Source organism: Aspergillus steynii, assembly GCF_002849105.1.
Source record: "Aspergillus steynii IBT 23096 chromosome Unknown P170scaffold_5, whole genome shotgun sequence".
In the NCBI taxonomy this organism is placed as follows: Eukaryota; Fungi; Ascomycota; class Eurotiomycetes; order Eurotiales; family Aspergillaceae; genus Aspergillus; species Aspergillus steynii.
The window spans coordinates 2,029,908-2,043,329 of record NW_020194402.1 but is presented as its reverse complement, the minus strand read 5'-3'; the positions used below and the strand labels follow the sequence as shown (position 1 = coordinate 2,043,329).

At 53.3% G+C, this 13,422-nt stretch overlaps 5 protein-coding genes across 5 annotated transcripts; 3 read left to right on the top strand and 2 right to left on the bottom strand.

Annotated features, from left to right (window-relative positions):
• Positions 1-120: 120 nt before the first annotated feature.
• P170DRAFT_497262 (GNAT family N-acetyltransferase) lies at positions 121-2,314 on the bottom strand (the record flags this gene model as incomplete). The annotated part of the gene is made up of 3 exons (XM_024854106.1): positions 121-558; positions 606-2,118; positions 2,260-2,314. 3 exons carry the CDS (start codon positions 2,312-2,314, stop codon positions 495-497), a joined length of 1,632 nt encoding a protein of 543 aa, XP_024703458.1. The 3' UTR covers positions 121-494.
• Positions 2,315-2,396: 82 nt separating this feature from the next.
• On the bottom strand, positions 2,397-2,882 carry P170DRAFT_476796 (uncharacterized protein; the record flags this gene model as incomplete). Its single annotated transcript, XM_024853380.1, has 1 exon — positions 2,397-2,882. The coding sequence occupies one exon, from the start codon at positions 2,880-2,882 to the stop codon at positions 2,397-2,399; it is 486 nt and encodes a 161-aa protein (XP_024703457.1).
• Positions 2,883-3,360: 478 nt separating this feature from the next.
• Positions 3,361-4,331, top strand: P170DRAFT_510837 (ADP-ribosylation factor-like protein 2). Its single transcript, XM_024854817.1, has 6 exons — positions 3,361-3,437; positions 3,503-3,613; positions 3,679-3,695; positions 3,749-3,894; positions 3,965-4,045; positions 4,144-4,331. Exons 1-6 carry the CDS (start codon positions 3,379-3,381, stop codon positions 4,273-4,275), a joined length of 546 nt encoding a protein of 181 aa, XP_024703456.1. The 5' UTR covers positions 3,361-3,378; the 3' UTR covers positions 4,276-4,331.
• A 987-nt stretch (positions 4,332-5,318) lies between these two features.
• P170DRAFT_447946 (putative gelsolin repeat protein) lies at positions 5,319-10,700 on the top strand (the record flags this gene model as incomplete). The annotated part of the gene is made up of 3 exons (XM_024850928.1): positions 5,319-5,481; positions 5,600-10,394; positions 10,454-10,700. 3 exons carry the CDS (start codon positions 5,319-5,321, stop codon positions 10,698-10,700), a joined length of 5,205 nt encoding a protein of 1,734 aa, XP_024703455.1.
• Positions 10,701-11,228: 528 nt separating this feature from the next.
• Positions 11,229-13,333, top strand: P170DRAFT_207515 (D-arabinono-1,4-lactone oxidase). Its single transcript, XM_024842792.1, has one exon. It carries the CDS (start codon positions 11,380-11,382, stop codon positions 13,138-13,140), a length of 1,761 nt encoding a protein of 586 aa, XP_024703454.1. The 5' UTR covers positions 11,229-11,379; the 3' UTR covers positions 13,141-13,333.
• The last annotated feature ends 89 nt before the right edge of the window (positions 13,334-13,422 follow it).

Here is a 13,422-nt window from a genome sequence, read left to right as displayed (position 1 = left end):
TTCCTCTATGCTCGGAGGAAAAGAAAAAAAAAAAAAAAGTTCAAACTGCGGAGGCGGTGAGACACTCTACCGGCAGAAGAAAATCGGGGAGGCGGTGGGCTACGTTGATTGGTGAACGGGCTGGAAGGGATCCACCGATCGATTGGCGGGACTAAACTGAGTGTGAGATGGAAACTCCGCGCTGTTCAGGCAAACAAATGAAACAGCAAAACTAAATACACCATTTTTCTTCAACTAGATAATCGCAGTTCTCTCTTTTGCTTGTCTTTTGTTCTTTTTTTTTTCTTTTTTTTTGGATATTTCTTTTTCTTTTCCTTTACCATTCCCAACGTTTCTCATTGGGCTGGTAAAGGAAATGCAATCTCTCGACTAAGCAGGAAAGCAAATTAGACAAAAGAAAATATCGGGCCTTCTTAGAGAACACGTCAAGATATCGGCTCAATCAAACCAAAACAGTGACTCCCTAGGCACCCAACAGTAGACGTTTAGAAGATTCAATATTCGAATCGAATGTTGGAGGTATAGCCAACGGTTCGAACAAGGTAAGAGACGTCGTTACTGACGACGGTTAGATTTGCTACCTTGGATGAGGACTATAGACTTACAAGTGATCGAACTTCACTCTCGCTCCTTTCAGAATAGCCTGCTCCTCAAAGTCGTACTTATCGAACAGCCATTCCATCAGCCATCGGGCCTCGTGGCTTCTTTCAGACTGGTAACCAACGGCGAAGAAAAGACGAGCCAGTCGGCGGGGACCCCCGGCACCAAACCTGGGCTGTTCGTCAAAGGTGGCCTTGAAAAAGTAACCGCCCTTGGGAATGTAGGTGGGATCGCACACCTCCAACAGCTTGTCTATCAGGCACCTTCCGATGCCCTGGCGTTTGAACCCTGTTTTTACGAAAACGTGGAGCTCCGCTGTGAAACGACCGCTGGTCTCTATTCCAACGGAATCTTTGGCCAAAGCATAGCCTAGAATATTCTCAGGTGAGTTGTCTCGAATTGGTCCGGTATTGCGCTCGACGGCAACGATGAAGGGCAACTTGTTTTCCTCGCAATTTTCAATGCGCTGGCGAACGTCTCCCGTTTCAAGATTCCGGACGTCAGTGCTCAACGTGGAGTTCTTGGCATACCAGTTCATAATCTGGAGAATTCCTTGGGAATCTTCGAACTGGGCGGGACGCAAGTAGACGTTCGCCTTGGGGGAGTTTGGATTGCTCTGGGGTGGGGCCCTCATGGCTTCGATGTAGGCCTGCCGTCGCAAGTCCTTCTGAACCCGCTGTTCCTCCTCGTGTTTTCTGGTATGCAGCACCCAATTGTGGCAGTATCCCTCCGCGGTCTCATGAGCATGAAGCATACTCATCTCATCGCTCTTATCAAGTCCAGTCTCTTTATCGTCCAGATTGGGGATGTACATGGTGCGTACACCGTCGGGATGAGCTGTGCCGTCGAAGAACGCTTCGTGGTAGATATCTGCATAGCAGCAGATCTGAATGTTGCTATCGAGCCAACGGCGAAACCAGTCGCGGAAAGCCTCCAGGCCAGAGTATGCGCGAGGCCGGTATTCCCAGTCTGCGTAGAAGGCGTCGGCCCATTTGTTGTCTGGGCGCGGCATGTCTTTGTCAACCTGAGCGTTGGCCGGATCAATGCCGGTTTGCGACATCTGCCGTTCGATATGCTCATGCTCTGCAGTTGGAGTCTGCGATAAATGCATCTTTCCATCCTCGACGATAGGGTAGATGTGAGGGCTTTGGATGTATTGCTCCCATTGTATAACATATGCAATGGCGGGGTCCATCGTCACCTCTTCTTCTGCTGCTGCTGCTGCTGCTGCTGCTGCTGCTGTTTCAGAAGATGCGCTGTCTGAGGAAGAAGGGGTTGTCTTTTCTACAACAGTGGCTACCTTTCCTTCGCGGCGACGGTGTGCCATGATTCGGTAGAAATCTGAACTAGGGTCCGTTCCTGGTCCCTTTCTGCATTTGACCAGGGCTTCTGGATTGGCACTATCATATTCAAGGTTTTTGAAACGGTTTAGATGGGCTTTCTGGACGATCTCTGCACGCAGTCGCTCCAACTCTTCCAATGCCTCTTTCTTTGCCTTGTCTGGGGTAGCGGATGGGCCTCCAGGAGCCTTGCCTTGTGGATCATTTTCTTGGTTCCCCTTTGTGCCGTTGGAGTCGAGGTGAAGCTTTGGAGGCTTGCGACCCCTAGTAGCTCTGCCGGGGGATTGCCCACCAGAACGCTGAGATGACTCTGCTTTACCTCGAAACTTGTTGCCACGCGCCATCATGATCTCATCTGAGCCGGTGTCAGACATCTTATCGAGCTTGATCTGTGTCTCTGCTCAATCATTAGCTTCAGCTATCCAAACATATAGAAAAAGATGTGTCCCGATGTGGTCACTTGCCGGGCAGGTCTATATTCGCCTTGGATTCAACGGGCGGTTGTGGAGGCTGAGACTGAACTGGAGTTTGTATGAACTCCTTTCTCAGCTGGGAGGGGTTTGGAGGAGGAGTGACCAGGTGGGATTTGAAGAAGGTGGGCTGAACCTCAGAAGAAACCTGTGTTTGTTTGGCTTCACTTCGGGCGGGGATAGGGCGATAGGGACGACTGGTACAATACCGCTGAGGGGGGCGAAGTGCCTTCAGGGCCGGATCTCTGAGGTGAGGTGCAATGTAAAGGGCGATTGAGGGGTGCGCGATCTTCACATAAGGTTTAGGTGGAGAGTCTAGTGCAGAATGTGAGTCTTTTGAGTTCCCATTTGGGGGTGCTTGTTGTGATGAGGGGGGGTGCTCAGGGTGGTTGTTCTGAGCAACATCAGGGCACTGAGCCGGGTTTGTGGCTGGCAGTTTAACACTAGCAACCGCCGATGAGTGCAGTTCCATACTGGAACTTTTAGGCTCTCGATCTTGTGAGTTCTCCCTCCACATCTCGATAATTAACGAAAGGAAGACTTTGGTTGGATTGTTTGAAGGTAAGTGCAGGATAAAAAGACGGCCCAATCCCATAGGCCGCCCGCACAGGGGAACCAGAAACTTCCGATTGTCACTGCCTGCCTGGTCCTCATTGCCTGAATGCTTGGGCAAGTCGGTGAATGACTGCCGGCGCGCACATCCAGCCACCGCTTTAAGAAAAGGTTAGAGGCGTAGTTTTTGGTGAACCGGACAGAAGTTTAGATTAAAGAAATCTAGATCTACTCAATAAAAAACAGTATGTTGATATTGAATTTCCCATCCAGTGGTTTCTCCACAGTTCCCTATCTCGTGGTATGCCAGGATGCTCATTGCTCGGATCCAGTGACATGTCGGAATGGCCCTGTATAGATGGAACTTCGTCTCTTCCCGCTTCTGCCCTCCCCAACCAACCAGTCCCCCAGCCAAAATGTTGTCCATATTGAGGAAAGCCCGTCTAAAGGACAAGGAGATGCGGGTTTTGATGCTGTACTATCTCTCTGGATTTCATTCAAGATGTCCAATGGACTTGCTGACCAGGAGGACAATCCCAGTGGCCTGGACAATGCGGGCAAAACCACCATCGTCAAGCAGATCATGAATGAAGACGTCACCACGGTCAGCCCTACGCTGGGGTTCATCATCAAAACCATAGATTTCCAAGGGTATTTATCACTTCTCATCTGTTCCATTTGAAAATTTCCATCCAGGAATGCTAACTCCGTCCCAGATACCGACTGAACATCTGTAAGGATGGCTACGGAGGTCGTCTCGGCTACACGCTAATGCCAAGCCAACAGGGGATGTCGGCGGTCAAAAGACCCTGCGCTCGTACTGGAAAAACTACTTCGAGAAAACCGATACGCTGGTCTGGGTTGTAGATGCGACAGACCGGCTCCGAGTCGCGGATTGCCGTGACGAACTTGCTGGTCTTCTTCTTGAAGAGGTACGCTGTGCCCGTCCCGCCGCGTGAAAGTTCTTTCGAGCATCGCGGACTGATTGTTGGATTTTGACAGCGCCTTATGGGAGCCAGTTTGCTGATCTTCCTCAATAAGACTGATGTGGAGGGATGTATGACTGAGAATGAGGTTCGAGAGGTATTGCAACTTTTATTTTTATTTTTCATTTATTTTTTTTATGTGGTGGACTTCTTGGGATGATTGCCGGTCCGGTCTCCCTGCTGACTATTTTCTAGCGACTCGGTCTTGATTCAATCCAAACCCACAGGTGGACAATTCTGCCCTGCAGTGCAATGACTGGGAGGAATCTGCATGAAGGTCTAGAATGGGTGGTGCAGGACGCAAAGGACAGATTGTTCCTCTACTGATCATAGCGCTTGAGGTACGGGATAACTACAAGTAACAGTCAATTAATGATAAAGCCATGTTTCTGTTTTGTCTTACTATTATTATTTATTACTTGCCACATAATTATATCGCATTTTTACGGCCAAATACTATCCTCCATGCTAGGGGCAATCAAGTGAATGATGATGTGGCTGGGCCTATATATAATGGGTTGCAGGGAGCGCCTGCTTCTGCAGGAACCCGACACGCAGGGCACACGTTGCATGCTCACAATGGTGCCTAGAAATCTCAGGGCTTGTCTGTGACGAGCAGAAGCACCTCTGAATGAATTAGAATCTTGCACCACCGTAACCGCCAGAACACAACTCACTGTGATGCCTCAGGCAGACTGCCAGGGGCGGGTCACCTGACCCATGGATCCGCGGCGGGTGGATGCCCGAGGCAGGAAAATCATAATAAACGGGCGAGATTCGTTTGGCTTCGAAGAATGAAGGCGACGACAAACTAGTTGGCTTAGCCCGGGCTAGTCTGGCAGCCGACGTAATCGCAGCAAGGCAGTGGGAATTATTCGGATGCCGGAGCCTCGACGATTCATCTTCCCAGGATTAGGATTAGGATTATTGCCCCTTCGGGTCCACCGGCGAAATCGGCCCAGGGTTTAAGGCGGAGAATCCCAGCCGCATCTCGTCGTGATTCCTTGCAAGGGACGCTCCTTCGACGGTCTCGGCTATCTACATCTACGCCTACGACGGACGGTCGTCGGCTCAAGTCTGTTGTCCCTGACCATCCGTTGCTTTTTCCCACGCCATCCTCACCACCCCTCGTTGGGTCCTCTCGCCAAACCCAAACCCCACAGTTCCTGGTGCTTGTTTGTTTTTGGGTTGGATTGGGTTGATACTCTGGCACTTTCGTCCTTCTTTTCTTCTCTCTCTTTTCTCTCTTTTTTCTCCCTCCCCTTTTGGTCGTCCTGTGGCCCTGGTCATCGGGATTTCGGGGCTTTTCCTTGCGTCTCGTATTTTCCCTCTTTTTTTGATTTTGTGACTCGTCAAGTGCCAAGGTGGCCATGACTTCCACAACCGGTGCCGAAGGCACGGAAGATGTCAATGACTTCCTGCTTCGTATCCGGGAGCTCGGTGAAAGGCGCGACAAGGAGGACGAAGAGCGTACGAAGAAATTGGAGGAGGAAATCTTGAAGGGTCGACAGGAGAGACAGGCGAGAAGAGCTGGTATGTTTTCATTGCCCGCGGTCGCGGCTGTCATGACTCAGTGCAGTGGACAACTGTACTTGTTTCCGGAGGGTCAATCTCAGAAGCTGATCGTGTCTCACCTGGGGTGCCAATGCAGAGCGGGCCAGATCCATCTCGCCGACGAAAGATTCCCCTTCTTTATTTGATACCACTCGATTGAGCATGCCTCCCCCCACCACGCCGCGGCCGATCGATCCTCCCGAACAACTCGAGCCAACTCGGTACGAACCTGAGCGGGAATCCACTCCGAAGTCTGATTTTATTCGAGACGACGTATCGATGACGACGGACGGGAGTCGGAGGGGCTCGAGGGCGGAGGGTAGCGAGATCGAAACATCTCCCAAGCCTCCTTCGACTTCCACCTCGCCTCTTCGAAGCAGAACGGGAACTTTGTCCTGGCAACAACGACCGTCGTCGCGGGACCTTGGTAGCAACAGATCCTTTTTCTCTAGCTCTCCCACACGTGAGAATCGCTGGAGGGCCATGTCTACAACTTCGAACGATGACCATGCGGCGCCTCGGAGCCCGAGTGCCTGGTCGCCCTCAGCTAAGGAGACTCCCCCTCCACTGAAACCAACAGAACGAAGCCTCGGCTCTCCGATGCGCAGCAAGCCTACAGAAGAAAACGTCCATGAGACTTCTCTGGAAGAGAGCAGCACCAAAGAGCATGACCCTCCAGTGGAAACTAACGCCGAACAAGAAAAAGAAGCCACCCACCAGGAAACTCCGGAGGCGCGGTCACGCTCTCCATCTCGAGCAAGCTCAATATTCGCAGACAGCAGTATCAGTAATCGGTATTCAAGTGTATCGTCGGTGTCGACGGCCACGGGTCTCGGCTCGCCGATCCCGCTATCGAGCGCACAGAAACTGGAGCCTCCGAAACCTGAGCCAAGTTCGGAGGAGCAGTCGTCGCCTGTATCGCCCAAACGACTCTCCCCTGAGCGCTCGAGATCGTCGTCACCCACGAAGGGACTGGGGGGTTTCGTGCAGAGTGCGATGATGAAGAGATCAGATAGTGTATCAAAACGGTGGAGCGCTCAACTTCCATCGGGACTTGCACGGGGAAACTCGTTCGCCAACAACCGCAATAGTTTCGCTGCGCCTAGCAATGCAGACGCCCTCTCCGCGTCTCCTAGACTGAGTAGGGATGGTCCAATCTTACATCCCCGCCCAGGATCGAGTCACAGCGAAGCCACGATGAAAGACGGTGAACGTCCCGCAACGCCTCCTGTGCCTGGTAGCAATGTCAGCACACAGCTTGAAGATAGTCCTATCAGACCACCTCTCGCGCTCAACACCAAATCCTCCAGTGGGATGGACGGTGAGCGTCCATCCACGCCTCCAGTGTCCGGCGGAAATAGCATTGCACGCTCTCACGAGTCGCCCGGCAGACCTCCCCTCTCTCTCCACGCAAGATCTACTAGTGCACTAGGCAACGACCAAGGCTCTGAGACTGGATCTCTACCTCCGACTAGTCCGGCAGTGTCGAGGACAATGGACCCCAAGCGGTGGAGTCCCACAAAATCTACTTGGCTAGAGAGTGCCTTGAATCGACCAGATTCCCCAAGGCACAAGAAACAGCCCTCACAATCGGCAACGCCACCTTGGGTGAGAGACCGACAGTCCAAGGGCAGCATCGATTTGGGCCGAAAGAACAGCTTCAAGGAAGTCACTCCTGTGGGTCTCATGCGGACTGCTGCTCCCGGTAGCCATTCGAAGACTTCAAGTGTATCCGGAATGCCAGATCTCTTGGGTGTCCAGGAAATATCGAAGCCGAAGGAGGAACCTTTACAAAAGCCAGTGGAGGAGCCATTGAACAAATCTACGGAGGAGACTTTAAACAGGCCTGTGGAGGAACCTTTCAATAAGCCTGCGGAAGAGTCTGAGAACAAGCCCAACGAGGAGCCCGAGAATAAGGACGAAGAGGAGAAGAACATCGTCAAAGAAGAGCCTGAGAATGAGGCTAAGGAAGAGGCAGAGAATCTGGCTAGGGCAGAGCCCGAGAGTCCAGTGAAGGAGGTGCCTGAACACAAGGCCAACGAGGAACCGGAGGCTCAAGTCGCCGAACCGGAGGGCAACAAGGCACCGATCGAAGACAGCAGCGAACCCGCAGCGGAAACCATCGCTTCGGACAAAGCTCCGGCGGCGGAAACCGAGCTTCAAAGTACCGGAGAGGATGTTATTCGACGCAAGCGCGCACCCACCCTTCACATCGCCCAGAAGTCAAGTGTCGACATGCCCCTTTCCTCCCCTCGAGACCCTCTGCTGAATCGGCCGAAGCCCCAGTCTCCTGTGATCGATTTCCGCGCCAATCTTCGACGCCGAGAGGTGGTGAAGGATGAGTCACGTCAAGAGGAACCCGAATTCAAAAATATATTTGGAAAACTCAAGAAGACGGAAGCTTCCAACTATGTTGCGCCGGATGAGCTCAAGGGCAACATCCTGAAAGGAAAGGCGGCACTCAACACGACTGGGGGACCGAAGAAGTCGCAAAGAGTTGACGAACTGAAGGAGAGTATTCTGAAGCAGAAAGATGCCATAAAATCCAGCGGAGGCTCGCTGAGGCGCAATACTGCCGGAGAGATGGATGCCCCCCCATCGCTGGTGCCAGAAGCCATTGCCAAGCGAAACAATCTGGGCAAGTCTAACAACGACCTCTCCCCTATCACGCCAACATCCCCTTCAAAAGACTTTGGAACACCCCGTGTCTCGCAAGACACGCAGGCCCCAAGTCCATCCCCCCGAGCGTCCATGGAACAAGGAGATATGCCTACGCAGCCTGAAACTTTGGAAGAACAAAAGGCTGATGCCCCTGTCACTCTGCTCGAGCCCGTCAAATTTGAACCGTTTGACGTTGGAAAGAATGACGACAGCGCTCCCGTCGACTCGGGTGAACAGGATGACGCACCAGTGGTGGAGAAAAAACAAGAGGAGTCGGAAGAGGGAGCCATCAAACCGGTGGGTGCTTTGCCGTTGAGCACTGATGCGCAGGCAACGACCGTGCCTGCTGCCACTGAAGGTCCTGCTGCTAAAGGTAAACTTGCAGGCCGAATAAATCCTGCCTTGGCGGGCCTCCTATCGCGCGGACCACCCGTTGCGGCGAGTGGATCCGATAAAACGCTTCCTTCGACTTCTTCCAACGAGGCTGATGCAGAAGCGTCCAAGTCCGCCGCACCCCTTACGCATGCAACGAAGAACCGTGCGAGAGGCCCAAAAAGGCGTCTTCCAAATGCCACCACCCCATCACAGGTGCCGGAACCTGCTCCGGAGCCTGCCCCGGAGGACAAGGAAGAACCCCAGGAGATCCCATCCTTGTATGTGGATAGCAAGGAGCCAGAGGTCAAGACCCCTCCTGAGCACGCTGTTGGTGGCTCCAACTGGCCACTGCCGGATATCGACTTTGGATCGCAAGACTCGCCGGAGACCAGCTTGGCCCAGCTTACTCCGTCGGCGACCAACAAGCCCACGGAGTTCAGAAGGACAATTCCGCGCATGTCTTCGGTTGACATCAAACAAAAATCAGAAGGACTTAGCCCATCCCCTTCGCCTGTCATGGGCCAACGCCTTTCAGACCACGAAAGAACTTCCAGTGAAGACATCGAATCTCTGGAGGACTCTCCCGTCAACCGACCAACCCCTCCGTCGAAAGCCTCCAATCCGTCAACCCCTGTTGTCGGCCAGGCCCGGACCTCTCAAATTCAATACTCGTCTCCATCCCCCTCGCCCCTGCGCACAAGCTTCAAAGATAATTATATCCACCCGCCGCCATCATATCGGAAGACTCCCGGCGTAGGGTCTCCTTGGTCCAGGGACTCGTCTCCGCGCGACAAGGCCCTGCCATCCCCTCCCGTACCTCCGAAATTCAATACCCCTGCCGATCAGCTTTCATCGCCGAGATCTTCTGCCTCGTTGGTTCCCCAGGCGGATGAGTCCTTGGAAGCGATTTCCGGATTTTTCAAGACCTTCCCCAGCTCCAGCAATAGCGTGGACATCGATCCTCAAACAATGCTGGAAAACAAAAACGATAACCAAAAAATCCGGACGCTGAAGAAGCAGATGTGGGAGATCACGGGAGACGGCAAGCGCCAGGACCTCCCAGTGAACCAGGAGTACATTCTGTACGAGGGCAGCATGTACTTGTGCGTGCACATGTTTGAAGCCGAAGGCAGCATTCGCTCGGAAGTCCATCTCTGGTGCGGTGATGATGTAGCCGACGCCGCGCTGGATGACGCTCAGTCTTTCTCTCGAAGAGTCGCGAAGGAGAACAGCGCCAAACTCGAAGTCATCAAGCAAGGCAAAGAAACCACCCGGTTCATCCAAGCGCTTGGCGGCATCCTGATCACGCGTCGTGGATTGAGCTCCCGCTCGAGTTCGTCGGCGATTTTCATGCTCTGCGGGCGGAAGCACCTGGGTCAAATGGTGTTCGATGAGGTCAACCTCTCGCCTCGCAATCTGTGCACCGGATATCCTTTTGTGATTTCGGCCATGTTTGGCAAGTTGTACCTCTGGAAAGGCAAAGGAAGCTCGGCAGAGGAGATCGGCGCTGCTCGACTGATTGGCATGGACCTGGGTCTGACGGGCGAATTCGAAGAAGTGACCGAGGGCGAGGAACCCGAGAGCTTCTTCGAGGTGTTCCCGCCATATGCCGAGACTGGCGACTACATGGACTCGGATTTCTGGCGGCTGAAACCCAACTATGATCATTTCCGCCTGCGGTTGCTTCGCATCGACCACGAACTCGGACAGCGATCAGGGTTCTGGCTGCGGCGATCAGGCTCGGCATCGCCAGTGATCCGACCGAATGACACCGTCCAGGAGGTGGAGCCTTTTTGCCAGAACGATCTCGCCGGAAAGGGGGTTTTCATTCTGGATATCTTCTTCGAGATCTACGTGTAAGTACTTTCTCGGATTCCATATCGATTTGACCTAGTTGCTAACCCGCTCGTTTCAGGATCGTTGGCGAACAATCATCGAACCGACCCGGCGAATTCGCCTCGGCCGTGGTCTTCGCGCACGAGTATGGCATTCTGGCTGCTTCTCTCCAGGATCGACCTTTCATTCCTAAAAGCTACGTCGCCCTCGGAGGAATCCCCGACTCCTGTCGCAGTGCGTTCCGGAAATGGGTGCCGCGTTCTCCCTCCACGCCTCCTCCGCGAGTCTTCCCCTTGAATGCGGCCATCGAAGCCATTCGCACCTAAAACCTGATCTATACCTCGATCTTTCGGCCTACCTTTCTTTCTGGTTTCTTTTCTTTTTCATGTTGATAGATTCGTGCATTTGGATTGTGCATATAACTGGCCTGTACAGAGACGGCGGTCCATCGGAGCCAACGCCATGACATAACTGGGTAGGAGCATGATCCAAGGAGCCTTGGGATGGAGCGAATTGAATTCGGGCGATCTCATTGCATGCTTTCACTGGCGTTTTTTTTTTTTTTTTTTTTTTTTTTTTTTTTGCTGATATTTTTTTTGGTTCCCATGGGAAGGGGACATTTGCTCTTTTGCATGTATGGATATTTGCCGGGTTTATGGATAGAGGACCGACGGTTGTATTATCATTTTCTTCAGCGATGCTAGACTCTGAATCCAACCGAACTGTCTACCAGAAATTAATGAAGAGCGAAAATCGGCCGGACCGAACCCCGACCCACTCCGCGCTGCCGTCATCCGCCGCTGCCTTTTCATCATCATCCGCCGTTGCTCTTTTTCTTTATCGTACGACTTGCCCGAATCTTTCTCATTCCGGACGGACCACAACTCGTCGCGCCTGTCAGTATGTCTTGATTGGCTCCGCATTTGATTCTACCCTTGGAGCCCTGTTCCCTGCTTTTTTTTTTTTTTTTTTTTTTTTCTCCCTCCCCTCCCTTTCCCTCTCACAATGTCTCCAAACCTCGACCCCGCCGTCCTCCGAGAACTTTCGCGCCTCGACCCCGCGGTGCCTTTCCGCGCTTCCTCCGACCATCTCCATCACACGTGGGCGAAGACCTTTTTCTCGCGACCCGAACTGTACCTGCGACCGCGGTCAATTGCCGAGATCGAGAAGGTGGTGACGTTGGCTCGGCGATGTCGTCGTCGCTTGGTTACCTCGGGAAGTGGCCACTCGCCGTCCGACCTGACCTGCACCTCGGCGTGGCTGGTCAATCTGGACGATTTCAACCGGGTGCTGGAGGTTTCGCAGGATACCGGGTTGGTGACAGTGGAGGCGGGGATTCGACTGAGGGATTTGGGCGCACATTTGGAGAAGTTCGGCCTATGTCTGTCCAATTTGGGTAGCATTGACGATCAGTCGATCGCCGGGGTCATCACAACGGGCACGCACGGGAGTTCTCTGCGCCACGGATTGATTTCCGAGTGCATCACGTCTCTGACCTTGATGCTGGCGAATGGACAGTTGGTGCGCTGCAGCGCGACCAGTAATGCGGCGCTCTTCCGGGCGGCTCTGATCTCTCTCGGAGCGCTGGGCATCATTGTGGAGATCACCTTCAAGGCGGAACCCACGTTCAAGATTGCCTGGCGGCAGACGCGACGCTCGCTGTCCAGCGTCTTGGACGAATGGTCGTCGGGAGTGTGGACCTCGCATGAGTTTGTCCGCGTCTGGTGGATGCCATATCTGAAGAGTGCGATTGTGTGGCATGCCGATAAGACGGACCAACCTCTGCGGGCCCCACCCGCGAATTTCTACGGGGAGTGGTTTGGATATCATGTGTACCATAATTTGCTGGCCCTCTCGAATTACTTCCCCCGGATTCTCCCGTGGGTGGAGTGGTTGGTGTTTGGGTTGCAGTATGGATTCAAAGCCGAGTCCGTGGTGACCGAAGCGGTGGAGCCGGCACGTCAGGGCCTGTTGATGAATTGTCTGTACTCGCAGTTTGTCAACGAGTGGGCCCTGCCTTTGGAAAAGGGTCCCGAGGCTATTACCCGCCTGTCCGCCTGGCTGAACGGCGACATGGAAACCGCGCAGATCCCGCTACCTGTCCAAGGCGTGTGGGTGCATTGTCCAATCGAGGTGAGAGTCTCCGACACGACGCACAACCGTAATCCTCGCCCGTTTCTTGACCCTACATGCGCCGACGGACCCACGCTGTATCTCAATGCGACGCTCTATCGACCGTATCTCCGGGATCCCCCGTGTACGGAGAGGTATTACGAGGCGTTCGAGTGGCTTATGCGCGAGATGGGCGCGAAGCCACATTGGGCGAAGAATTTCAAGACGACAGGGCCGCAGGAGCTGCGCGAGCTCTATGGCCAGGATATGGATGACTGGTTAGACGTGCGACAGGAAGTAGACGTCGACGGCATGTTCCTGGGCGAATGGCATCATCGCAATCTCGACCTTCGCCCCCGTGGCGAAAATGAGTCAAGGGCCGCGGAGCCGGCCGTTCTTCCTCTCATGGAGCGCGAGAAAGCCCGTCGCAAGGCGGACATTCATGGAGCCGGCGACGGAATGGAGTGGATTGGAGACAAGTCGTGGCAGGCGCAGTCAAGGAACCGGGATGTTCCATCCAGTCGGGAGAAGAAAGAGTATGTTTTCCCAGAGGGTGTGAGTGCCAGCTCTCCCACGACAACAACCAGCGAGGAAAGTTTCGACCTCCTGGCCGTCGGTGAGGCTAGCATGCTTCTTCCAGATGACCGCTTGTAAATTCTTTTTTCCCTTTTCTCTCGGCGTTGTTCGATTTCCAAGGCAACGAAAGAGAGATCCTCTGTATTTTTTTTTTATTGTCTCCCTTGTTCCTGGACATCTTCAACTGGCCGGATAGAATGTCCTGACATGACCATCAATGCACGATACTTCTTTTGACCTTTCTTTTTCTTGGTTCTCTTTTTTCTTTTTCTTATTCCGATTTTTAGTCTGGTCACCGAATTCCCGCAGTCTTACTTATTTCTGATTAGCCCTGGTTGTTTGCTTTTGAACCGGGGTCAG

Excerpts from the sequence above, each read along its gene's own strand:
- P170DRAFT_510837 (XM_024854817.1), top strand. The coding sequence starts at position 3,379 with ATGTTGTCCATATTGAGGAAAGCCCGTCTAAAGGACAAGGAGATGCGG. Across the intron at positions 3,438-3,502 it reads GAGATGCGGGTTTTGATGCT|TGGCCTGGACAATGCGGGCA; the intron begins GTACTATCTCTC and ends GGACAATCCCAG. Across the intron at positions 4,046-4,143 it reads CTGAGAATGAGGTTCGAGAG|CGACTCGGTCTTGATTCAAT; the intron begins GTATTGCAACTT and ends ACTATTTTCTAG.
- P170DRAFT_207515 (XM_024842792.1), top strand. The coding sequence starts at position 11,380 with ATGTCTCCAAACCTCGACCCCGCCGTCCTCCGAGAACTTTCGCGCCTC.